We start from the raw sequence: 22662 nt of genomic DNA on the forward strand, positions 1-22662 counted from the left end.
GCGCATACAGCACAATCTCCTTCTCATAAGCGTACTTGAGCGGCTTGCTGCGCTTAATCTCCGACGCCCCAGAGTCCGTAACAATACTCGTGCCCCGCGATAATCTCGGCAGATCACCACGCAACAGGTTCATCATGACCGTCTCCGCGACGTCATCCGCATTATGCCCCGTTACAACATGCTTAATGCCCAGTCTCGCAGCGCCGCGGTCTAGCGCTTGTCGTCGGAAGACACCGCAGTACGTGCAATTGCCCTTCTTGCCAACCTGCGCGACAACCTGGTCCATCGTCCACCCATATAACTCCCCGTATCCGACAATCTCGAGGGGCATGTCATACTGCACCGCGTTGCGTTTCACGGTCTCTAGACTATCATCGCGATAACCCTTAATCCCCTCGTCGATCGACAACAGACATAACTGTAACCCGTAATCGTAGCGCTCATTCAGGGTCTTCAAGACAGAGGCGAGGACTGTGCTGTCTTTTCCGCCGGACGCGCCGATGGCGACTCGTTCGCTGCGGTGGAAGAGGGAGGAAGAGGTGATGGTTTCGTGGACTTCGGTTTCGAAGATGGTCAGGAAGCAGGTTTTGCAGAGTTTTTGGCGGTTTTTCGGCCGGATGATTACGGCGCGGGCTGTCTGGCAGTTGGCGCAGAGGGATGGAGGCATTTTAAATCTGTTTTGTGGTTGTAATAATGATTCAGAGTGAGTAAAAAATTCTGGGGAAGATCAAAAGATAGAAGATGACCCCGCTGTTGTGTCTGCATAAGTTTGTGCTTACTCAGCACGAATTTTGTGCAATGGCAGCATATAGTAAGTCAAGTGTACATTCGTCTGTTCATTTTGCTATTACATTATTAAATACCATAGCACCCAGGCCATCGATGCATAATATACATGACAACATATCCAATGAACCATTCCTCAAGATAACAACTCATAACCACTCATAAACCTGTGCAATCGCATTACAGCTTCATCTGCAACAAATTCTTAATCATTTCCCGACCGGTAATCCGCGAAGTCGCCCACAAAGTCGGGAAGTCAAGCGTGCTCGAGAAGGTGTCCGCGTATCCGAAGAACAGCATGGGCGGGATCCATCCACGCGCGTACTCAAGCGCAAAGCACGACTCCTCCATCTTGTATTGTTTGACCTCGCCGCGGCGCAGGTGGTGCACCGTGCCCTGCGGGTAGACCTCGGGCTCGTAGGATCCGGGGACGTAGGCGAGCTGGGTGCCCTGGAGGATGTTGAAGTAGTCGTCGGCGGTGTGACGGCCAGTGTGACCTTCTGTGCCGATGGCGGTGCCAAAGACTATCAGGTATTCGGTGATACCTGCGATTGCGATCTGTTAGTGATTGTGATCCAAGGATGCGCGGGTTTGCTTCCAGGGCCGTGGGTTCTAATCCATGGAACCGGACCAACACACGGGCAAGAAGAAAGAAGAAACTTACTGGCATGGATAATGTACATGGCACCCATAGCACCACCGGCGTTGTTGAAAACCCATTCTTCTTCCTTGTTCACGAACTGGCTAGGAACCTTCTCGTCCAGCTCGGAGACGATGTAGTTGACAACCGAGCGAGTGTCATTTCCGTGAGCTGCAATGGCACGCTGAGAGAGATCGTGCAATTGACCGGGTTCGAAAATGTAGAATTGCTCAAGACGTGCGTTGAGATAGGAATAGAGAGCTGAAAAGAGAGCCAGGAAGATGGCGAGGATGCTCAAGCAGCGCAAGGAGAGGCAGCGGCAGGACTTGGCTGCATTGCTCTGCGAACGGGAAGCCTTGGGCATTTTCGAAGTTGGAATTGAATTAATATTCCAGAGAGGTATGAAAGAGAGAAGAGGAGAGGTAGAGGTAAATAGAAAAGAAAAACAGAAGATCTGTTATTGTTGAGGCGGCAAGAAACTCGGTAAGAAAATCATCCGCTCAGGCCACTTGATTGGTGGTCACCTCTCAACTAGCATCTCAACCATTGCCATTTGGACTGCCAGCTCAGCTTTTTTTTTTTTTTCCGCTGTTCATGGCTTCATTGTCGCGATATTCTCATAGCAAGAATTACTGTCATGCTGAGGGTCTTCAGTAGAGCTTCGATAGAGATCGATAGAGATGAAACGAGCCGAGGTTATGGAGCCTGGAGCTACCGAAGACAAGCTTCAGATTGCTACTTTATAAGATACAGATCAAGATTTCAGAAGTGCTAATAAAAGCTACAGAGGTCTCCATAGAGCACCGGTTAATTCATAAAGAACATCGGACCAACAGTTGCTCTTGGTTAGTGTGAAACAGGAGAATCCGCACTCATGAAGCCGGATAATATATTGCACTATATTGACAGCTTCAAAGCAAACAAACCAGGAAACGCGAGAATGTTCGCCGTTTCATCCCGTGTCATGATGGGTCGGTTATATTGGGCAGTCTCGAGTTGATTGATAGCAAGATTGGATGAAGATAGCCGGTTAAAATACCTGGTTCCGATGAGCTCCTTGAAAAAAGATATAAATGCTCTGCTAGACGCTCATTTTTCCTTTTTCCTCGAATTCAGTCAACACAAGCAGGTTCTTGTATCGTCATTCACAAAATGAAGTCCATCGTCGCTCTTACTTCTCTCCTTTCGCTCACCACGGCGGCCGTCATCCCCAACTCCTTGAACCGCCGGGCTGATCTCTGCGACCAGTACAGCCAGTCGACCGAAGGCGACTTCATTCTGTACAACAATGCTTGGGGCAAGGACAACGCCGACAATGGTTCACAGTGCACGGGGCTGGACTCCGTCAACGGCGACACCATCTCATGGCACGCAACCTGGTCCTGGGAAGGCGGCGACGGCTCCGTGAAGAGCTTCCCAAATGCGGCCTATCAGTTCGAAGCAAAGACGCTCGATAGCATGTCGAGCATGACCACCAAGTGGGAATGGAGGTAAGGCAACGGCAAGCAACAATTAGAAGGAAGAAAAGCTGACAGAAATAGCTACACCGGCTCTGACCTCGTGGCCGATGTCGCCTATGACATGTTTCTCTCCTCGTCCGCCGACGGCGACGCTGAGTATGAGATCATGGTCTGGTTGGCTGCCCTGGGCGGCGCGGGCCCCATCTCCTCGACAGGCCAGTCCATCGCGACCACGACGATTGGCGGAACCTCGTTCGAGCTGTGGTCGGGCAAGAACGGCAACATGCAAGTGTACAGCTTTGTTGCCTCGTCGGAGGCCCAGAGCTTCTCGGGTGACTTGTTGGAGTTCTTCCAGTACCTGGAGCAGAACCAGGGTCTGCAGTCGAGCCTGTACCTGACGGATTTGCAGGCAGGTACGGAGCCATTCACTGGCTCGGACGCGAAGTTCACGACATCCACTTACTCGGTGACTGTCGCTTGAATGGTTCCTGCCTAATTATTTGTGGCGATCGCTTGGCTTCATACGGAGGTGGAATGTGAGAGAGTGAGACTTGTATATACATAGTACGGGTACTTTGTACCGCCACCCCAATGCAATAAAGCTTAATGAAGAACGGACAGCTATTGGTGAGATGATCGTCTCACGAGTCGCCTGCGAAAAACGCTTCTTTTGCGTGATGGCCACTAGATCATGCCCGGTGATGTGTATGCGAAACAGTCGACGCGCCGGCCTCTAATCTCGGACCGTTGCGGCCGATCGATGAATCAGATCGCTGGGTACATAGAAGAATGTTGAGTTCATGACGTTCGCTCTCATTGGGTAGAAAGTAGCTCGAATTAGAAGCAGGCCAGGCGCCGGAGGGCCGGGATAGTACGCGCTGGAGAGACGGCGCTTAGTTGCACGAATGAGACAAATATAGATCAGTTGAGCAAATGCAGTATTCGTCTGCCTGAGTAATGAAAGAGGGGAGCAGAGAGGAGAGTCGCGTCCTTGGATGGGCGTTAGAGGGAGGAATGTATAGACCTGGATACTTACTCCTGGTACAGTATAGGATAGGAGGGGAAGGTGTAATGGTATTGCATCAATTGCAATAGCATAGATAACAATCACAAATGCTAGAATAGAAGGATTGAAGTCATATATCCGCATCGAGCGAGTACACATAATAGGTGGCGGGATTATCTACACCAAACTATTCGATAGTGCTGTATACACAGGGATGCATTCCAGCGCCAATCCCCCCTTCATCCATGCTTCCGCTGCGATTTTCGTGTCGCCAGCCAGGCGCTGTCCTTGCAGCCTCTCCAGCCGCCCTGCGATGCACCCGCGTCGTTGTGAAGGAATGTCTGTCTTATAAGAGCATCCATGCATTCTCTTCGGTCTCTCTGTTCGGTTCTTTTTTCTAGTGATATCAATCGTTGTGGTTATACATACCCCTCTTTTCTCTGTTTGCCCTCGCTCTTTACACTGCTTACATTTTGCCTGCTTACGGCTTTCCATCGCTTCGAGTTCATTATCGGATTATCAGTTTGAATCGACTATTTCCTGCTGGTCGGGAACCATAAAGAAACTATTCATTATTGAATAAAGCCGAAGGCGTTGATTGTGCTGAATCCGACAAAGCACATTGTGTTGACAGCCCCAAACAACACGCTTAACACAACGCGTCTCATTGCATACAATCGCTGCAAAAGTGATACATCACTCTCTGTCGAGCTATATATTTCGTCGTGTTGGCATATCTATATCTATCATCCTACATCCATGACCCAGCAGAATCCGTATACTTCAACCACCACTACCACCATGGATCCCAAACCCACCACCCTAAACTCGCTTAACCAAGCGGCCCTCAACGAATTCGTGAAGCTCCCTGTCTCCCGCGACATGGTCTGCCATCTCGCCCATCAAGCATCACAAGTCATCCGCTGCGAATCACCATCAGCAAGCCCTCAGCAACCAACACCACCCAGCACACCTCCCTCAGACGATGCTCTGGACAACAGCGGCATGCCTCCGCTGCCCTCAGTGGAAACCTTTATCGCCTCCATCGTCACCCGCTCCCAGGTCCAGGTGCCTACCCTTATGGCCTCCCTGGTCTTCCTGGAGCGTCTACGCGCACGCCTACCACCCGTCGCCAAGGGCATGCGCTGCACCGTGCACCGCATCTTCCTAGCCAGTCTGATCCTGGCCGCGAAGAACCTCAACGACTCGAGTCCTAAGAACAAGCACTGGGCGAGGTACACGGTCGTTAAGGGTTATGATGGGTTCGGATTCTCGTTGCCCGAAGTGAATCTTATGGAGCGGCAATTACTCTTCCTACTTGATTGGGAAACTCGTGTTACGGAAGATGAACTGTTCAAGCACCTCGAGCCGTTCCTGGGACCGATTCGTCGCCGGTTCCAGCTTCAGGAGCATGAGAGGAAGAAGAGACAGCAGGAGCTGTACAGACAATCGCGTCTGCAGCTCTCGCCTGAAAGTCTTCGTCATCAGACTCCGTCAACATCGTCTCGCAATGGCAGTCCCCGTCGACACACTGAGCACTCGCCCACTCCTGCTTCGCGGCACTCGATGGTTGCAACGCCGTATACGCACCGGCGTGCGAACCGCTCCATTTCTCCCCCGTCAATCAAGGACGTGCCTGCCCTCTCCCGCGCAGAGACATTCACCTCGCTTAGCTCCTGCGCTTCCAGCATGACTACTTCCTCGCGGGGTACACCAGCATCGATAAGCTCATCCAACGGGGCCGACGAAGTCATTGTCGCAGACAGCAGCAACAGCCCCCATATCTGCACCGCTAACTACGTGACCATGTCCCAGAAGGCAGATGTCAAGACGCACTCGCACTCGCACTCCCTTTCGAATGATGGCGTGAGCAACAAGAAGATGCGCCTTGGTCACCACTCTGGGGGTTCGGGTCTCGTTGCGAGATTCCTGGCGTCTGCTTCGTATATGGGTGGACGGATTGGGAGAACTTAGGTTCTGTTTCTTTTGTGTCGGTCTTTTTACTTTTACTGAGCTGGTCTCGTCTTATTATGTTTGCTTTCAGATTGATCTGACTTGATGATCTATAATACCCTATTTCCTATTTTCTATCTTGATTCAAAATCTGTTTCATGCATTGACGGCGTTGAGATTGGTGGACGTTGTTTTGGTTATGATTGATTCCCTACATGTCATTGATTTTGCTATACGCTACATGCTATGCTATGTTACGCTTTGCTATGTCTTTCTTTTCACTTACTCTCTTTCGTTCGTCTGTCATGCTCATGAAATCCGTATGTACGGTACAGTCTTAATCGAATGACTCACTAACAATAACTCGATAGCATTTATAAGACGATTGATAGTTTAATATAGATATCTTCAATTCTCCGACATTCCAAGTATGCAGTATGCGAGATGACCACATAGAGTTTTCAGAATGGCAAGGACAGCATTCCAGTCGACGGCTGGACGTGCGCCACTGTTACAAAACAGCATGGGGCTTCAGTTACAGCCACGCGGATCCTGGGTTGGGTATTCCGAGGAATGCGCATGTACATCGGGTCGAGACCTGCGGAATGGTTGGTTGATTGGATGGGGGTGTTTTCCGTAGAGGACTATACATTCTATGCTGATCGTCGATCGATATGGAGGAAGTACTTGTACATTAAGAGACAGCGACTAGATGGCCGGCGCTTCCCACGAATCACGCTTGATTTTCATAACAGCCGACTGTTTATGCGGAAAGGTCACCTCGCCTTCTTTGTAGAAGCCTGATTTCTGCAGATAGCTTATGACCCTGTTATATTTAGCATCGTCTTTCTCGTGAAATGAAGATAGGGAGGGGAGGGCTACTTCTCATTATCAACCCTAGGCTCCAGCAAAACCGTCTCCGTCCTGGAATCCGCCAACCAAGCATAATGCACCAACGAACTCAACCAAATATTCACCCGATGAGATCCCCGGTACTCCTGCTCCCCGACAAGCAGATGAATCCCGCGATCATAATTACCCAGACCGCCCAGCAACGGCCCCAATCGGTCTTCCTTGGCCCAGTAGATCTCAAAGTACCCGAAGGGCTTCCCGTCCCAGCATCCGAAGACCGGGAAGCTGTGACGCGAGGTGAGGTTGTGGCGCAAGAATCCCTGCTGATGCTCGATGGGGCCTGCTTCGCCCCATGCGGCGTTGACGCGGGGGTCGTTCATCCATTTGTGGAGGATTTCGAGGTCCGTTGGGCCATCTGTGGGCTGGGGCTGTTGCATGCCGATGGCGGAGGAGGAGGAGAGGGAATGGGTGTGGTTGGAACCGGAGGGGGTATTGGTTCCTGATTGGGATTGGGACGGGGGCTGTTTTGCGGGGGAGAAGTAGGGGACTCGGAAGGAGAGGTATTGGCCCACGCTTGGGATGTAGCGGATATAGACGACTTCGCCTTGGTGCGGTGGCCGGGAACGAAGCGGGTGTCTCACGCCATTCGTGAAGGTATACTGCGTTGGTGGCGGGGGGAAGTAGGTGGGTAGATGGCTTCCCGATGTAAACGGTCCCTCCTTCGCCAGTCTCGCCTGCTCATCCGTCGTCGGCGCTGAGATCTGCTGCCGTACAGTTCCCGTAATCGACGCCGGAATCCCCGCCGGCGCGAGCGTAAACAGGAACAATCGCGGATCCAACTGCCAGAAACTCCTCCTGCTCACAAACATATTATCCCAAGCCCCAGAGTCCTGGTTCTCATTCGGCTCCAGCCCAACAGAGCTATCTTCCGTCGCAATTAGACCCATGCGCTCAAGCTTCTGCAACAAATTGCGCTTCTTGAAGATCCCCTCACGCTTGATGTTAATCCGCCAGTCACCCTTGGGCTTACCCAACAGCGGGGTCTTCGCGGAATTCGCCGTGTGCAGATGCAGATCCGGCTCTTGTTCGTGGAAGTACCACCATAGCGTGATGTAGAGAAGCAGTGCGATCTGGCGCGTCGGGGAACTGGCGGGTTTGAAGTCTTCGCTGGAGGGGTCGACTGTGTATGCGATGTGGAGGCAGTCATTGCGGAGGGTGGGGTCTGTGAAGCGGCGCTGGCGGTCCTTTTCCTCCTTTTCGGAGGCTTCGTCCTCATCGAGGGTGTAAAGGACGACGGTCCATCCTGGGGGGAGGACGGAGTGGTGGAGAGTCAGGTCGTTGCTCTTGAAGTTAAAGCCGCCGAAGACGGGCGTCACAGTGAAGCTCTGCCCATTTGGGAGGTAGCAGGTGCTGTGGCGCATTTTGCAGAGTGATTTTCTTACTTATTTGCAGAAAAAATAGACGAAAGAAAAGGGAGGAGGAAAAGAGGAGGAAGAGGGGTTTTATGCGATGAGAAAGTGGGATGATGGGCCCCTTCAATATGACACTTCGGGATCGGCCAGTGGGGTGTTTAATCATCAGAGCACGATTCAAGTCATGCAATTGAGAATTGAGAATTGACTGATTGAATTGAATTCGTCTATACGATGATAAAATCAAGAGGCGAGGGTCTGATGTCATGTTCGCTCAGCGTGACAAAATGGGAAAAGTTGACGCTATTCCCAGTTTCCCTCTTCGTAGACACGCATTATTCATACAATTCTAAGAAATATAGATTGAATCACATCTAAAACTCCTCCACTGTAGTCCCCAAATTCCTCTCACGAGCCAGTCGGATCAGATCGCCTCCCGTTACCAAATCCATCAATCCCAATCCCACACTCTTGTAGATCACATTGCCCCGTTCTAGCCATTCGCGCAGACTTTTAGTATCGTCCTTGCCGCCCGTGTCCTGACGAGACGCCTCGCGCACCATGAGCAGTTCGCCCAGTTCGACGGCCTGGTGTGGCTTGACATCCGCCTGGATGAGCTCGCCGGCTTCCTTGAGCGCGGCATCGAGACTGTCGACCACCACGACTCCGCTGCGTTTGGCGTGCCTGCGGAAATGGCGATGTGACGTGTGCACCGTTACCTCGTCACGCAGGATGTCCGGGTGCAATTCTGCCATGTGTGCTTTGTACGATCCAATCGCGCTGACGAACCGGCCCTTGCGACGACCTTCGTTGGAAGTGAGCAGCTCGGCCGGGAACAGAGGCTGGATGGACGGAGTGCAGCAGAAGATGGCATCGGCCTTGTTAACGGCGTCCCCGACAATGCGAGTATAGTTGCCAAACTCACTGCTGACGGCCGAAAACTTGACGTCCCCGCGCCAGCTAGCATTTTCTGGAGAGTAAATGTCCCGAAGGAGCCTAGCCGCTCGATCAAACGACCGGTTGATTATGTACACCTTCTTGATCTCAGATCCGCGCAGGGTCAGCGCCAGTCGAATGTGCCAGTAAGCCTGCTTGCCGGCCCCGAAAATAGTCAGCGTGCGCACCCGGTTCCGCTTGTTGAAGAGCATGAGCGCCGTCAGCGCCGTGCGGAAGGGCGTCAATTCATGTGCATTGATCAATCCAAACGGCAGACTCTCTTCGTCCAACAACGTCACACTACCTTGTGGTGAAGTGTCGCGGGTACCAGCCCCAGGCCACGCTCCCAACGTCTCCGACACATTAGGCGGGATGGGCTGCTGGTTGACGGTTCCTGACTGTATCGACGACCGGAGACTCGGCCCGCTCGACGAGCCATTAGTGTCATTCTCGTTGCTACTGTCGCCGTCATCTTCATCCTGCGACGATGCAATCGAGTGAGCATCCGTGTCGGACGATTGAGAAGTAGAACCCATGGAGCCTCTACCGGCGCGCGACCGGGACCGAGTCGAGGCCTTTTCGTTTTCGGAAGTTTCCAAGCCGCTCTCCACCGCACATCCCGCCTTATCTGCGTCGTCTAGTGAAATCATTTTCATCCCGATCGTCTGGCCGGTGCTCGCAGGCATAAACAGTGTCGTACAGCCATTGGCTCGAGTAATCGCAGTTCTCGGTGGCTGATAGGATGATGAACAGCCCTGCTCTTGGGATCCGGTACTGTATTCACGCAATGACTCTGCAAGCTTGTGCTGCAGCTCAATGATCTCTTCGCGAGTCAGCGACAGCAGCAGAGATCGCAACTGCGCTTGTGAAAGGATAGTAAGCGGCATGATTCCTGTCAATTGGAATAATAGTAGGTAGAAACGAGAGCAATAAAATAAAGAAAGAAGCGAAGAGTTCGACAAAGACAGCTGTTCTTCTAGAAATCGACGGAGGCGTTCCTTCCCTCTTCTACCACCAGTCAGCGAACAAGCGCAAACACAACGGGGCACTTGGCAGCATATATGAATACGGAGTACGCACTCAGCAATTTATATCGACTGTCTTTCTTTCTCCTTTTAGTCAACGTGGAGGGCCAAAGACGAATCGGGGAAGAATCCGGCAAGAAACAGCGACGAAGACGGCGGTTGAGGCTGCTAATGACGACAGATAAGCCTTGGCGGACCACAGTACTCGTTGCCTCCAAAGACTACTATGTCTAAGCGATAGAGTATCTACAGAGTACAGGAACGGGAATAATGTAATATTTGTATGCAGATAAGAAAAATCCTCCGATTGGAAGACGCTTGGTCGTTATGCATGCCGGGGAATCAATAAGATCAAAACGTCAACCTCCATAACGCCAGGATATAAAAACGTGAATTAAAAGAATCAATTGTATGGCAGGATTAGTACCCCCACATGTCACCATCATCCTTGACCATATCGTCCTCATTTAGAACATGCAACCCATTCTCCTTGCCCTCTCGTTTCCGCTCTCGCTTCGTCACGATTCGACTGGGCGTCAACGGTGTGACCGGTGTGAATGGCATGTACGGACTGTATGGGGTCGGCATTCCGGTCCTAGGTCCATTCATTTGTTTCGCGGGGCGTTCTAGGATCGTCGTCTTGGTGGGCGGGGCGCTTTGCAGACCATAGGCATCCCGGAACGGTAGCGATGAACTGCCCTGTGATGGTCCCGCATGGCGTGACGAGTATGCTGCATGGCTTGCAGCCGATAGACTCAACGGAGGAGGGGCTGGTGTTCGTCTCATGCCTGACGATTTTGCGGGAGGAGGAGCTGAGACATGGATCGGGGGCGCTGGGGGAGGTGGCGGGTTGTACAGACGAGGTGTCAACGGTGGTTGATCCTCGCCATACGACGTGTTTGTCGTGGGATCTGGCGATGCCAAAGGAGACGAGATGGACAGTTTCCGAAGAGGAAGCCGTGGTGAGCGAATTTTGCCCGAGCCCGCAGACGTGCGTGTGTTCGAGCTAAAGAGAGACAGCGACGAAAGCCTCCGCGATAGTCGAGAATTGCTCGATCGTGGACTGGCCAGTACTTCATTTGCCTGGGATGGCTCTTCGAGGATCCGCGACGAACGATCCGTGAACGGGTTGGTGACTATACTCTCCTGTGACTGCAAACTGTAGTTATGACTGTGACCGCCGCTACTACTGCCGCTTTCCTTGGCCAGCTCTTTCTGTTCATCATACTCCATCACAGCAGCATATAGCATCTCCATCTGCTCTTGTGCCCGACGTCGATCGGTTGCGACCACCGTTTCATCAATAGTGGCCACACTGCCACTGTTGGATGGATGATCAAGTGTCCTAGCACTTCTGCCAAGGCTACTGCACGATCGATTGAAACCATTTGGCCGGTTTGGACTGGGCAGACTGGGCGAGATAGGAGTAACAGGGCTAGGGTCCACGGTGGAAGGAGGCTTGAACGGCTTCATCATTTCCACCTGTAGCGTATAGTTCGACGCGTGCACCGTCCGTCGTAGACGTCTTCCCACAAAGAGCAATAAAGAGAGAGTAATCGCGACGAAACCCACGTAAGCTGCGACGAGGCCACCAACTTGAGCAGCAAGAAGAGACCGATCCAACTTGTGATCAGCAGGAATAGACTTTATACTCGACGACGCAACGACCCGAGAAGCCAGGAACGCAAGCAACACAAATGTGTGCATTATGGACGGGTAATCCGCAGAAGAAGAGAGATTAAGTATCACCCGGTAATCTCAACGGGCACAAAAAGCATTGGGAACGAGGCCGCAAATCCCTACGTGAACAGCACACAACATCCTGGAGGGGGGCGCGTATGACAGAGGATATAACCTCCAAGTCACTGTGGAGCGATTGGCTGTGATAATGTGAGAGAACGCATTGCCAGACACTGAGAGGGCCATCGAGTCGTCAAGCACAGCTCCGGCGAGTGTCGTTGGTGCAATACGCGCCGGGCTGACGCACGGCACATCCCATCACACACGGGTTTTGGCCACTGACACGCGACGGACGGTAGGCGAGGTAAGCCAACATTGGATGGTTCGACGTCATGAGCAAAAAGGCAAAAATGCAAAAACGAAAATAAAACAAAAATAATTAATAATTAATTGAATAAGGAAGAAAGAAAGACAGGGAGAGAAGAACGGATGGAAAAGGGACAAATACAACAATCAGACACGAAAGCGCTCAGAAGACGGACCTGGGTCCCATGGATCGACAGGATGAATGCTTCTTTATTTTCCCATATCTCATCTCTGCAATTTGGCATGGCTTGAGCTAGAAGTGAATTTCTCCTTCTGGCCAGCCTTTTGCTTTAACACCGCCAGCATCACGGCGTTTGGCCTAGGCAGATGTAAGTATCAGTCCTTCCTCTCATCCTGCCCGGATCTGATTCTCACGTCGTAGTTGGTGATGGGCACCTTCGCCTGCTCGCGCCGACGAAACCCCACCTCCTTGACAATATAGATGTTGCCGTCGTTTTTGACAGTGATGGGCTTTCCCGACGTACCTATCTTGAATTTCACCTGGTGCTCGTTCACCCATCTAAATCATTAGACCAGACATGGCAAATACGGTATGACGAAAGGAAGCCCAACTTACAAAGTGAAAGCTGGTTGGGGCGCCAGCCTGTGCATATCACCCCATTGGAAGATTGCACAAGAACCATCTCGCTCAGGCAGACCTTCGACACCAGCTCGCACTTGTCTTCATCCGCGGCATCAGCATCATCATTGTCATCGTTGTCACCCTCATCCTCCGAATTGTCTTCTTCCCCCTCGTCATTACTTACGAGAGGGAATCAAAAAATGACTTGAAGTGCGCTCCCAACTGCTTCTTGCCCGTCCCGTCATCATAAAGCTGCTTCTCGCTGGCCCTCGTAATCTTCTGCGGAGCCAACTATACTCTTCAACTCGTTAGCAAGAGCACGAAAGAGATAAGGGCTGGGGGTTTCAATTCACCTGGATAATCATCGTTGGGGAGGTAACGAGATGGAATGACCCGCTCCGGGGCAAGATCATCGGTATATTGAACTTGAAAAGCGTTTGGATGCTTTTCATTCCATTGCGAAGCCGATCATATGCCATATCGATGATATAAGACGATTGACGAGCTAGTCGGGCGGTGAGTGTAATGCTCGTCGTCAGGGTTTAAATTTGCCGTGAAATCGTCGACTACGATATTTTCATTCACTGGCCTTATGTTTGGTCTCATCTTTGGAACTGTCCTTTTGAAGCTGTGATTCAGAGGGTTTGCTTGAATAGCCATGTAGGCAAGAAATGCGCTAACTGCATTTGGATATATATGTGCCTTGAAACAAGGCATTAATTACTATATGCCTGAATCTAACCAAATATAGAAGGCACGATGTATAGATATTCCAACCTGTATTCTCGTAAACAAAACCCCAATCAGAGCACCAGGCGTCGTTTCTCTGATCTGGGACAGACTACATCGATAACCCAGCCCATAACCTGTCACGCGTTCAAACCAAGTAACTGTCATACCTTGTCTCAGAAGTCATTCTCGCCTCGAACCCCATCCCCACCCGCATTCCACGACACCACCACCAAAATGGGCCACAAAGTCTCCGTCATCCACGGCGTCAGATCAGAAGACTACTACAAGCCCGGCAACGCAATCAACGAGATCTGGATCGGTCACCTCGAACTCATTTCTCGCCTCCCGTTCGGGGACTCCGATATGGGCCAGGCTGGATGGCCGCATGGGGGTTTTCCTAAGATTCCCTGGCATAACTTTATCATTCCTTTGAAGCGGCGGGGACTCGTTGAGGGGGACGGAGACGATGGATATACGGAAAGACTGGAGGGAGGGGATCAATCAGGGGATCGGTCGTCTTCGTCCGGCAGTGATGTTGGCCCTACGTCCCAGGTTACGTCCTTAGTACCAGCCTTGGCTATGTTATCCCTCGTCGTCCTCGCTTTTGGTCTTCCGGTGGTTCTCAGACGGTATACCGTATCGTACAACCGGATCCGTGGGAATGGGATGGAAAAGTGCAAGCAGCGCAGAGATGGACATGCTATACGAACGTGCATCGCTATTATCTCCCTCGTTACGGGCTTGCTGCTTTCTCTGCTTGTTTTCCAAGCCCTTGTGGATGTCGGACAACTGGGGATACTCAATGGTTCGGTCTTGGTGTTGCTGCAGGTGGTAGCGGCCGTTGCGGTTGGTGTTGGTTTCTGTTGTTCGGTTAGGGCAGCGTATTCGCTTTGGATGGATTGGAGGGACGTTTCTCGTTGGCTGGGGGAGGATGATATTGTTTCGGAGAGTGTCATGATAGAGGAGAGTCTTCCGATGATTGTGTCTTCCTGGCTGGAACGGCAGCATCGGGCTTGATTGATATTATTGCTTGGATCCTGTTGACGATTTTATGTCATGATTCATTTCCTATTACTATGATATCCTTAGTACACCTGTCTATAATATTCCAAATATACAGCGGATCTAGTCCGGTGTATCAATCATATCGTACAAACCATTCATATATACAATCCAAGCCTACCTATTCTTTTTCGAGAACAAATCCCGCCAAAATTCTCTGAACCCATAGCCCTTCGATTCATCCTCATCATAGACATGAGACGTCTGCATAGTACTCAGCGAATCCATCACCGAGGACGTCTTTTGATGGACCATCGTCGAGGGACCTTGTGCCCTCTCCATCGCCCTGCGTTTGATTTCATCGGCCAGGCTTGGCGCTACATCCGCAAAGCAGGAGGATAATTCGCGGTCGAGGTTGATGTAGGGTTTTTGTGCGACTGGAGGCGCTTGGAGGTTGTATGAGCGAGCTAGTGCATTGAGATTCTTCACTGTGACCTCGTGGTATGGGCGTTCGATGGAGAGATAGTGATGGTCACGGAGGGGGGGTAAATGTGGTAGATTCTCGTCATCAGTCCTTTCGGCTTGTGTCTCTGGAGTGGAAGAAGACGGTTCCGTTACTGACTGTGTCTCGGGTTCCGAGCTATCTTCCTGAAAAAATTTCTCGATCCTCGCCCTCTCAGCCAGTCGAACTTCTGCTGCAGCATGTGCCCGAGCACGCCTCATTTGCTCTCCTAAAGGCCCTCCCTCACTTGCGATCATTCTCGCAGCATGTCTCCTCCAGTCAGCCCGCAAGCGCTGACGGAACCGATCTACCTCCTTCGCGAGCTCTTGCTGCTTCTCAATCCAGGGCGGAACGATCTCCTGTCTCTGGATCATCTTGTTCATGAGATACTCTGTTGTATCCATGAAGGCATTGTTTGCATTATGGTCGACTTCGGTATTAACACCCTTGCCCCGCTTTATGTTCCTGAACTGTCCACGAGAGATGGCATCTTCGATCCGTTCGTTGGCAAGCGACGCGAAGCCCTGAAGAGACACGGGCATTGGTCGAGCACCTGGCGTGAATCTTTCGCGCAGCTCCTCCCGTACCTTTTGGCGTTCTTTGTCTGTAAGACCAGGACTCTGGCTTAGGTTGTAAGTGGCGGTACGCTCTTTGGCTTCTGCGATGCGGACACCGGGCGAGACTTTGCGCTTGGGGCTGATGCGGAGGTCGACGGGATTTGGCTGGGGGATTTTATAGGGAGTGCGGATTGGCTTCGGCTTCGCGTCATCTAGCATTCGGAGAGTGATGTCGGGGAGTTCCTCTGCTCCAGACCAGGGCGTGGATCCGGCGATATCTTGAGTTCCTTGTCCTGCGCTTTCCTAAGAACCGGTAAGCAATCATTCCAGATAACTTCCGTAATCTGAGGCAACATACCGGCATGTCCACAATGGAGTGAGCAGCAGCATACTCATTCCTGAACGTACTCCCAGCAAGTCTCTCCTCGAGCTTTGCCTTTAGATCCTCCGAAAACCCCGCCTCCTGTATATTCTTGCGCGCAGATCGACCTCCTTCCAGCATTGCATCCTCTGTCATTTCTGACAGCCTCCGCACCATGGCGCTCTCTTCCTGGGGTTCATTTTGCGAGGATGAATCATCTTTCTTCTCGCTGTTGCCGTCCTGCTTCAGGACGTTTGATGTAGAGAGGCTCCTCGGGACGAAAGTCGTTCGCTGCTGATATACAGCTCTGCACCTGGCAGGAATCCTGGTTAAATTCAACACAGACACATGCTTCGCACTCATATCCACGATGCTCCGTCTAAAGTAAAAACAACAAAGGTTCGCCTCTGTCAAGCGCAATTCAATGAGTTGAGCTATGCTCCGAGCGGCAACTTATACAACCGCTTATGTCAGCCACCGACAATGTCTTGGCATCTCCGAAGCCTTTCCGACGCTTTTGATTTGGATGCTTTTTTCCGGTTGTCTGTAGTCGCTGTCCCTCAACTTCCCCTCGTTTCCTGTCGAGCCGGACGATAACCGCCAACATGCCTGCCAAGGGTGCCTCGACCCGTCTCAACCCCGTCCGTTTGCAGACGATTCCCCATCTCCGGGTCCGCCGTCCCAACCAACATGAGCAGAATCCCTGCGTGACTGTGATGTCTACGATGCTAAGTACGTCTCGAAACACCTCACCCGCTTGGTGATTGGGTTGCGCTTGGAAAGGATATATTGTGTTGAATGCAATGGGGCTGACTTGCGACAATAGGCTGTTGGGCTTCGTCGGGGTTCGGTTCGGAGAACTGTGCGGCGATTGAATCACAATTGAAGAAGTGTATGGATCAACCGGTGCGTATTACTGAATTTAATGGAACACATTACATTGGATATGCTAATTCCATTTTTCGGGGGAACAGAAATCGCATGGCGAGAAGAAGAACACCATCAACTACCACCTTATGAGAATGTACCCGAAGGTCGTCGGACCCCAGAAGAGGGACGGCAAGCTTGGTTAAACGAATTCTTTTTGTCGGATTGCTCCCCGGAACCCACGGTTACATTACGATGCTTCTTGGTTAAGTGGATGGCGGGGAGGGTGAACGTTTTATTTTCGGAGTTTGGGATTCCTTTTTCACGGTACATCAAAAGATTATGCTCTAGATTTGAGGGCATATGGATGTTTTGCCATATGCTGGTCTGTACATTATATGCGATACGTTTGAAAAGCTCAATCCATGATCTTCAAGAAGTCATTGGCTATCCAGCGTTCTACACCGAGACATAATCTCATTACTAGAGAGGCATGAAGCGCAGGATCAATTTATCCCCCTTTGGCTTCACTGTGTAAGCGTCAGTCGCTTCAATGTTCTCATCATCAATCAAGACAGTGCTAAAATTGGTATAAATGGCAGCAACGGCCAGCTTTATCTCTGCACGGATATTAGCACAACCATCTTCTCCAGTCACAGCACAGAATAACATACCCTGCAAAGCCAGATTACTCCCAATACACATCCTTCCGCCGCTCCCAAAAGCCCAGAACCACCGTTTCCTTTCCTCCAAATCAACGGAAGAATTAGCGTCATTAAGCCACCTCTTGGGTTCCCACGTCTCCGGCTCCGGGAACACCTCAGGGTTGCGGTGGAGCGAATATGCCTGGGCGTTTACTCGGGTGTTTGGAGGAATACTGTCATATCCGGCTAGAGTACAGGATGGATATGGGGTCACTCGAGGCTGAATTCCTGGAATCGGTGCATGAATACGCAGTGTCTCTGTGACGATTGCCTCAAGGAGAGGCAAAGAGTCGATAGACTTGGGCGATGGTAGCTCTCTGGAAGCGGTAGGTCGAGGATACGTGATGTTAGGATCTAAGGTTAAGAATTCTTCACGGAGCTCCTTCTGCAGATCAGGTTTCTTGCTGAGTTCCCAGAAGAGATATGTCAGAGCCACTGCGCTTGTCTCAAAGCCAGCTGTGAGTTGATCATATAGCTCGGCTGCTATGTCGAAGCGTTGCTGTTTGGCGCTGTTTGCATGAGACTCTGAATCATATTTTTCTTCCGGTAGATGCTTCGTGATGCTCTGCTTGAGTCGCTTGAAGACAACCGGCTCTTCTTTCAATTTGGTGGATCCGACAGACCGGTCTGCCTTGTCACACAGCTCTAAGCACCAGGCATCAAGCCTTTCATTTGCCTCATCGCACCACCTTGGTATCAAACGGACCCCAAAGGAACGCAACCAAGATACCAGGTTCGGGATCTCCTGGTAATAGAATTCATAGGGCTTCCTGGAGAAATACAGGCTGAGGATCTTACGCCGGTAGGACTCGTGCTCGAGGAAATTAGTACCATTTGCCAGACCAAAGATATACGCGGAAACAAAGTCCATAATCAGAGCCTGGCCGGTCTCGTGCATGTCTATCGGGGTGTTTGAGACTGCCGCTTCGTGGATAAGAGGCAAGAAACATTCAAACAACATGGTCTCCGAGATCAGTCGCATATGCGGCGATGACTGCAGAAACGACTTGCTGTAGATGTTCGACAGCATCCTCTTCCGGAATGAATGATCTTTGTTCCCGGTCATGGTGAACATGCTGATGGTTCTGTAGACACCCATTAACATTTATACCGGAAATACGGTGGGATGTCTCCCTTACCCAAATGACCCGAACACCCTCGGATACCATTCATGTTTCTCAAATGCGCCGGTATAGACGGACTTGATTCCGCCGTCGACGCAGTTGATTGAGATTTCTGCTGGTGCCAGTCTGACAATAGGACCGAGTCTTTTGTGAGCTGCATGAGTGGTCCGGTTATTCTGGCTTCTGAATCGCTTCCAGAGAATCCAAGCAGGCGTTATCGGAACAGACCAGTGTGCGTTCGGGATCTTGGACAATGGGGAGAGGAAGACGGGGTATATGATGGCTTTGTAGAAGAGAAGTAGAGATACAGCAATAGCTGCTAACACCGATACTGAAGAGAGCGCCATTTTCGACCTTGAATGGAACAATTAAGCACTGCCTTGACGGGAGTATAGCAGTATTTCTGTCTCCGGGAGGTGTTGTTTTAGGTAACATTAATGTTCAGCCCCGCGACTCCCCGCAGATAAGAGTGGATGACATTACCCATCATAGTAACGTATGCTCTAACAAGAAACAACGATGTAACTCCTTGTCATGAACTTTGATTGGTTATAAAAGCCGAAATGATCATGTTCCTCAAGCCCTGAGTACATTCCCTGAGAGATTCCGAAACCCAAACAATATGTCTGCATTGACGATTCCAATAATAAGCTAACTAAATCATACCGGAGAATTGGCAGATCACTCTAATCACAATCTCCAGTATAATTCAAAAACGACCTTTTATGCTCTAGGAGAATTTTAACAAGCCCCAAGTGCTCATGCTTTTCTTGCGAACGATAAAGCACCGCGTTGGAAATCATCCCGAGCATCCACAAAAGCACCTTTTTGCAGCAGTAACCTTACAATATCTTCATGGCCTCCTCGGGATGCAATCATCAATGGTGATTCATATATTAAGTTGCAAGAGTCTGGGTATGCACTGTGGGCAAGGAGAGTTTCCATGATCGATATGTCGCCCTTTAGCGCAGCGCAGCAGATAAGGGGCTGGTGGGGGAAATAGAGCAATTCGGGAGGCCATTCCTGGGGGTTATGTATTAGCATTTCTCAGATGACATTTGAGATGACGACTTACAAGTTCATTATCACTTTTTCACCTTCCTCTTCCTCTCGATCCTCTCCAGAGAATGGATCTGAACGACTTAAAAGACTGGCTCTGAGTCCGGATCTGAATGGGCGTGGTGGTCCGAGCTTTCCGTGGATTCAACGTAGCACGGAGAGTATTCATCTAGATTTCTAGTGTCTTTGTCATCCTCTTCTCCCGCTCCCTTCTTATCCGGCAATATAATCTGAGCATCAACGAGCGTCTTCCTGATAGCGGCTTTCACCGACACCCCGCAGCCCTCGATAACTGCCCCTTGTGCAATGAATTCCAACAAAGCAGCGTTATCACCGTGGCTGACAGTCAGCCAGGGCCCAAACCCAAGCGGGTGACGGGCGCATTCTCGGCATGGGAAACCATTGAGAATACCGTATAAACGACGGTTTGTCTGGGACAGAGCATGATGGAGCACTCATCATCAAGTTGTTTACATATGATGGCTTCCATAGGCAGACAATCGGTGAATTATATCATGTGTAAACCCAGTATCATTTGGATTGTTCATCTACTTCTCCTTTGCTGCATCTTTCTCGGCCTGTACATCTTGACGAGCCCCTTTCGAAACCCGCTTCATCGTCGCCTCCGAAACCTCATGCTGACAGCTCGCCATCAACTTTGATACTTATTGCAGGATTCTGGCGAACAGTCTGACGTATATATCTCTGAGCTGATTGACTCAGTTTCTCAGGACGACTGGATCGATATAGTTCTTTTGGGTTTTGTAGATTGTTGATCGACTGACATTGAATTCTTTGCGAGTTCGGTTGGTGACTTTTCGAGATCGAGGCAGAGAGGATAGCAGCACGAATGATAGGAGTGAGCTCATGATTGGGGTTTCTGCCTGCGCTGATTTCCGCGCCGAATGACACCATACTGAGGAATAGAAGCAATGGGTTTGTTGATGGTGGTATTATTTGGACGCGTCGCGAACTATGTACCTTGATCTTATCTCCACTATGTCCGAATTAATGCCTTAGGTGGATACTAACGGCCTCAGGCAGCAAGGGTTGACCCGCCGGGCGGTGGAGACCATTGGCTCGCCTAATCGCTTAGTGTCCCACACACAACTTCCTTGAAAGAGATCTTTTCTCAACTTTTCTGCGACGACTACGACAACCAACCGACCAGCCACGCCGACAAGGTACGTTTAAATCCTGCACTGCTTGTTACTGTTCGACTGGCGACATTCGTTTTACCGATTGCGATTTGCGAGCGAAGATATTCGAATTCGTCACGAACGGCTGAATTGAGATACCGGGGCAAAAAGCTAACGGTTGGATTTTTCAAGATGGGTGCCCTCAAATACGTGGAAGAGATTCAGAAGAAGAAGCAGTCCGACGTGATTCGCTTCCTGTTGCGTGTTCGTTGCTGGGAGGTGAGAAGCCCTTCCCTAATCCCCTAATCGATCATTTAACATCCCGCCGGGTGCTCGTGTGCTATGCCATAGGCTACCTCTTGATTCGTTTTTGTTCGTTGCGAATGAAAAAGAACGGGGGGTTCCATTGGACGGCTCGATCAATCATCCCCGAAAAGAGAGAGAAAGAGAACACGACGCCGGCGGATAGATGTCAAAGCCCATGAAAACTGTGGCACACGAGTCCTGTGCGGGAGTGCTGGCTTGTTGTGTCTTGCTATACACTCGTTGAACTTTGCTGAGAGTGCATCAATATAGCTCCGTCAACTGAACGCTATCCACCGGGCTTCCCGTCCTTCTCGCCCCGACAAGGCTCGTCGTCTGGGCTACAAGGCCAAGCAGGGCTATGTTGTCTACCGTGCCCGTGTCCGCCGTGGTGGCCGTAAGAGGCCTGTGCCCAAGGGTGCCACCTACGGTATGTTTCCCCATTGAATGCCCAGAGTGGTGGCAGAAGCTAATGGCCATATAGGTAAGCCTACCAACATGGGTGTCAACCAGCTCAAGTACCAGCGCGCTCTCCGTGCCACCGCTGAGGAGCGTGTCGGCCGCCGCTGCGCCAACTTGCGTGTCCTGAACTCCTACTGGATCAACCAGGACTCCACCTACAAGTACTACGAGGTTATCCTCGTCGACCCCCAGCACAAGGCTATCCGTCGCGATGCCCGCATCAACTGGATCGCCAAGCCCGTCCACAAGGTTTGTTTCTCGCCAGGAAATTTAGTACGGAATAATACTGATAAGTTATCTACAGCACCGCGAGGCTCGTGGTCTCACCTCGACTGGCAAGAAGTCGCGTGGTATCAACAAGGGCCACCTCTTCAACAACACCCGCTCCGGCCGCCGTCACACCTGGAAGCGCCAGAACACCCAGTCTTACTGGAGATACCGTTAAACTTGATCGGGCTGATCAAGGGGACGGTGGTTGGCGTTGGAAAAGCTTTGTTTTCGAGGGTGTGTTTCTTTTCAAATCACAACTCGCTGCTATGATCATGTCATGTGGATATCAGGGTGCGAGCCTAATGCAACCATTCTTCTGAATCGGATGTTAGCCAAAAAAGAACAGGGATTCCAATTTTTCTCTATCTTGTTTTATTATAACGAAGTATGACGACTTTTTTATTTTGGTTCTGTTGGATGCAACGTACGGGAATATGGGAGAGTAGGACATCGGGGTTGGGCTGTAGAGAACCACGTGACCGAGTATTGAAGCATTCCAATAGTCCCCAGAGTCGGGTTCCATGGGAACAAAAAGAAGCATTCTCCAATCGTCAAACTTGAATCTAGAATTCTTGCCCCTGGATTGGCACAGTAGTATCGCTGTCAATTGCCTACCTACTAGTGACTGCCGCTTAACCCGTTCGGGCAGTGTTGCAGTTTCCACTTTTGCTGGTTGCGGACTCTCGACTCCATTATCCATTCATTCTATCCATATCTCTCTCTCTCTCCTTCTCCTACTCTCTCCATGTGTGCTTCCCGTTTACTGTTCTCTCACTGTCTGCCAATTCTTTTCGCGAGGCTATACGATCTCTCGTCTTACGGTCATTCCTCCGGCAGGAACCGGTTATCGCCCACCTGATCTACAACTTGTCTGCCTTATA

At 50.8% G+C, this 22662-nt stretch overlaps 12 protein-coding genes across 12 annotated transcripts; 5 read left to right on the top strand and 7 right to left on the bottom strand.

The window, feature by feature from the left end:
• Window positions 1-966: 966 nt before the first annotated feature.
• erg2 (C-8 sterol isomerase ERG2) lies at window positions 967-1790 on the bottom strand (the record flags this gene model as incomplete). The annotated part of the gene is made up of 2 exons (XM_043276213.1): window positions 967-1331; window positions 1451-1790. The coding sequence occupies 2 exons, from the start codon at window positions 1788-1790 to the stop codon at window positions 967-969; spliced, it is 705 nt and encodes a 234-aa protein (XP_043132743.1).
• A 788-nt stretch (window positions 1791-2578) lies between these two features.
• Window positions 2579-3367, top strand: xgeA (putative endoglucanase; the record flags this gene model as incomplete). The annotated part of the gene is made up of 2 exons (XM_043276214.1): window positions 2579-2916; window positions 2968-3367. The coding sequence occupies 2 exons, from the start codon at window positions 2579-2581 to the stop codon at window positions 3365-3367; spliced, it is 738 nt and encodes a 245-aa protein (XP_043132744.1).
• A 1284-nt stretch (window positions 3368-4651) lies between these two features.
• ACHE_11625S (cyclin family protein) lies at window positions 4652-5866 on the top strand (the record flags this gene model as incomplete). The annotated part of the gene is made up of 1 exon (XM_043276215.1): window positions 4652-5866. One exon carries the CDS (start codon window positions 4652-4654, stop codon window positions 5864-5866), a length of 1215 nt encoding a protein of 404 aa, XP_043132745.1.
• A 687-nt stretch (window positions 5867-6553) lies between these two features.
• Window positions 6554-8118, bottom strand: ACHE_11626A (GNAT family N-acetyltransferase; the record flags this gene model as incomplete). The annotated part of the gene is made up of 2 exons (XM_043276216.1): window positions 6554-6671; window positions 6728-8118. The coding sequence occupies 2 exons, from the start codon at window positions 8116-8118 to the stop codon at window positions 6554-6556; spliced, it is 1509 nt and encodes a 502-aa protein (XP_043132746.1).
• Window positions 8119-8483: 365 nt separating this feature from the next.
• ACHE_11627A (putative proline utilization protein PrnX-like) lies at window positions 8484-9932 on the bottom strand (the record flags this gene model as incomplete). Its single annotated transcript, XM_043276217.1, has 1 exon — window positions 8484-9932. One exon carries the CDS (start codon window positions 9930-9932, stop codon window positions 8484-8486), a length of 1449 nt encoding a protein of 482 aa, XP_043132747.1.
• Window positions 9933-10490: 558 nt separating this feature from the next.
• Window positions 10491-11777, bottom strand: ACHE_11628A (uncharacterized protein; the record flags this gene model as incomplete). The annotated part of the gene is made up of 1 exon (XM_043276218.1): window positions 10491-11777. The coding sequence occupies one exon, from the start codon at window positions 11775-11777 to the stop codon at window positions 10491-10493; it is 1287 nt and encodes a 428-aa protein (XP_043132748.1).
• Window positions 11778-12369: 592 nt separating this feature from the next.
• On the bottom strand, window positions 12370-13178 carry ACHE_11629A (uncharacterized protein; the record flags this gene model as incomplete). Its single annotated transcript, XM_043276219.1, has 5 exons — window positions 12370-12435; window positions 12492-12636; window positions 12694-12798; window positions 12884-12990; window positions 13053-13178. The coding sequence occupies 5 exons, from the start codon at window positions 13176-13178 to the stop codon at window positions 12370-12372; spliced, it is 549 nt and encodes a 182-aa protein (XP_043132749.1).
• A 487-nt stretch (window positions 13179-13665) lies between these two features.
• Window positions 13666-14448, top strand: ACHE_11630S (uncharacterized protein; the record flags this gene model as incomplete). The annotated part of the gene is made up of 1 exon (XM_043276221.1): window positions 13666-14448. One exon carries the CDS (start codon window positions 13666-13668, stop codon window positions 14446-14448), a length of 783 nt encoding a protein of 260 aa, XP_043132750.1.
• A 162-nt stretch (window positions 14449-14610) lies between these two features.
• Window positions 14611-16216, bottom strand: ACHE_11631A (DnaJ family domain-containing protein; the record flags this gene model as incomplete). The annotated part of the gene is made up of 2 exons (XM_043276222.1): window positions 14611-15795; window positions 15851-16216. 2 exons carry the CDS (start codon window positions 16214-16216, stop codon window positions 14611-14613), a joined length of 1551 nt encoding a protein of 516 aa, XP_043132751.1.
• Window positions 16217-16458: 242 nt separating this feature from the next.
• On the top strand, window positions 16459-16926 carry ACHE_11632S (mitochondrial 37S ribosomal protein mS37; the record flags this gene model as incomplete). Its single annotated transcript, XM_043276223.1, has 3 exons — window positions 16459-16585; window positions 16680-16759; window positions 16828-16926. 3 exons carry the CDS (start codon window positions 16459-16461, stop codon window positions 16924-16926), a joined length of 306 nt encoding a protein of 101 aa, XP_043132752.1.
• Window positions 16927-17203: 277 nt separating this feature from the next.
• On the bottom strand, window positions 17204-18895 carry ACHE_11633A (cytochrome P450; the record flags this gene model as incomplete). The annotated part of the gene is made up of 3 exons (XM_043276224.1): window positions 17204-17340; window positions 17395-18509; window positions 18564-18895. The coding sequence occupies 3 exons, from the start codon at window positions 18893-18895 to the stop codon at window positions 17204-17206; spliced, it is 1584 nt and encodes a 527-aa protein (XP_043132753.1).
• Window positions 18896-20938: 2043 nt separating this feature from the next.
• RPL15 (60S ribosomal protein eL15) lies at window positions 20939-21956 on the top strand (the record flags this gene model as incomplete). The annotated part of the gene is made up of 4 exons (XM_043276225.1): window positions 20939-21025; window positions 21323-21479; window positions 21534-21760; window positions 21816-21956. The coding sequence occupies 4 exons, from the start codon at window positions 20939-20941 to the stop codon at window positions 21954-21956; spliced, it is 612 nt and encodes a 203-aa protein (XP_043132754.1).
• Window positions 21957-22662: the final 706 nt, after the last annotated feature.

This window comes from Aspergillus chevalieri, chromosome 1, assembly GCF_016861735.1.
Source record: "Aspergillus chevalieri M1 DNA, chromosome 1, nearly complete sequence".
In the NCBI taxonomy this organism is placed as follows: Eukaryota; Fungi; Ascomycota; class Eurotiomycetes; order Eurotiales; family Aspergillaceae; genus Aspergillus; species Aspergillus chevalieri.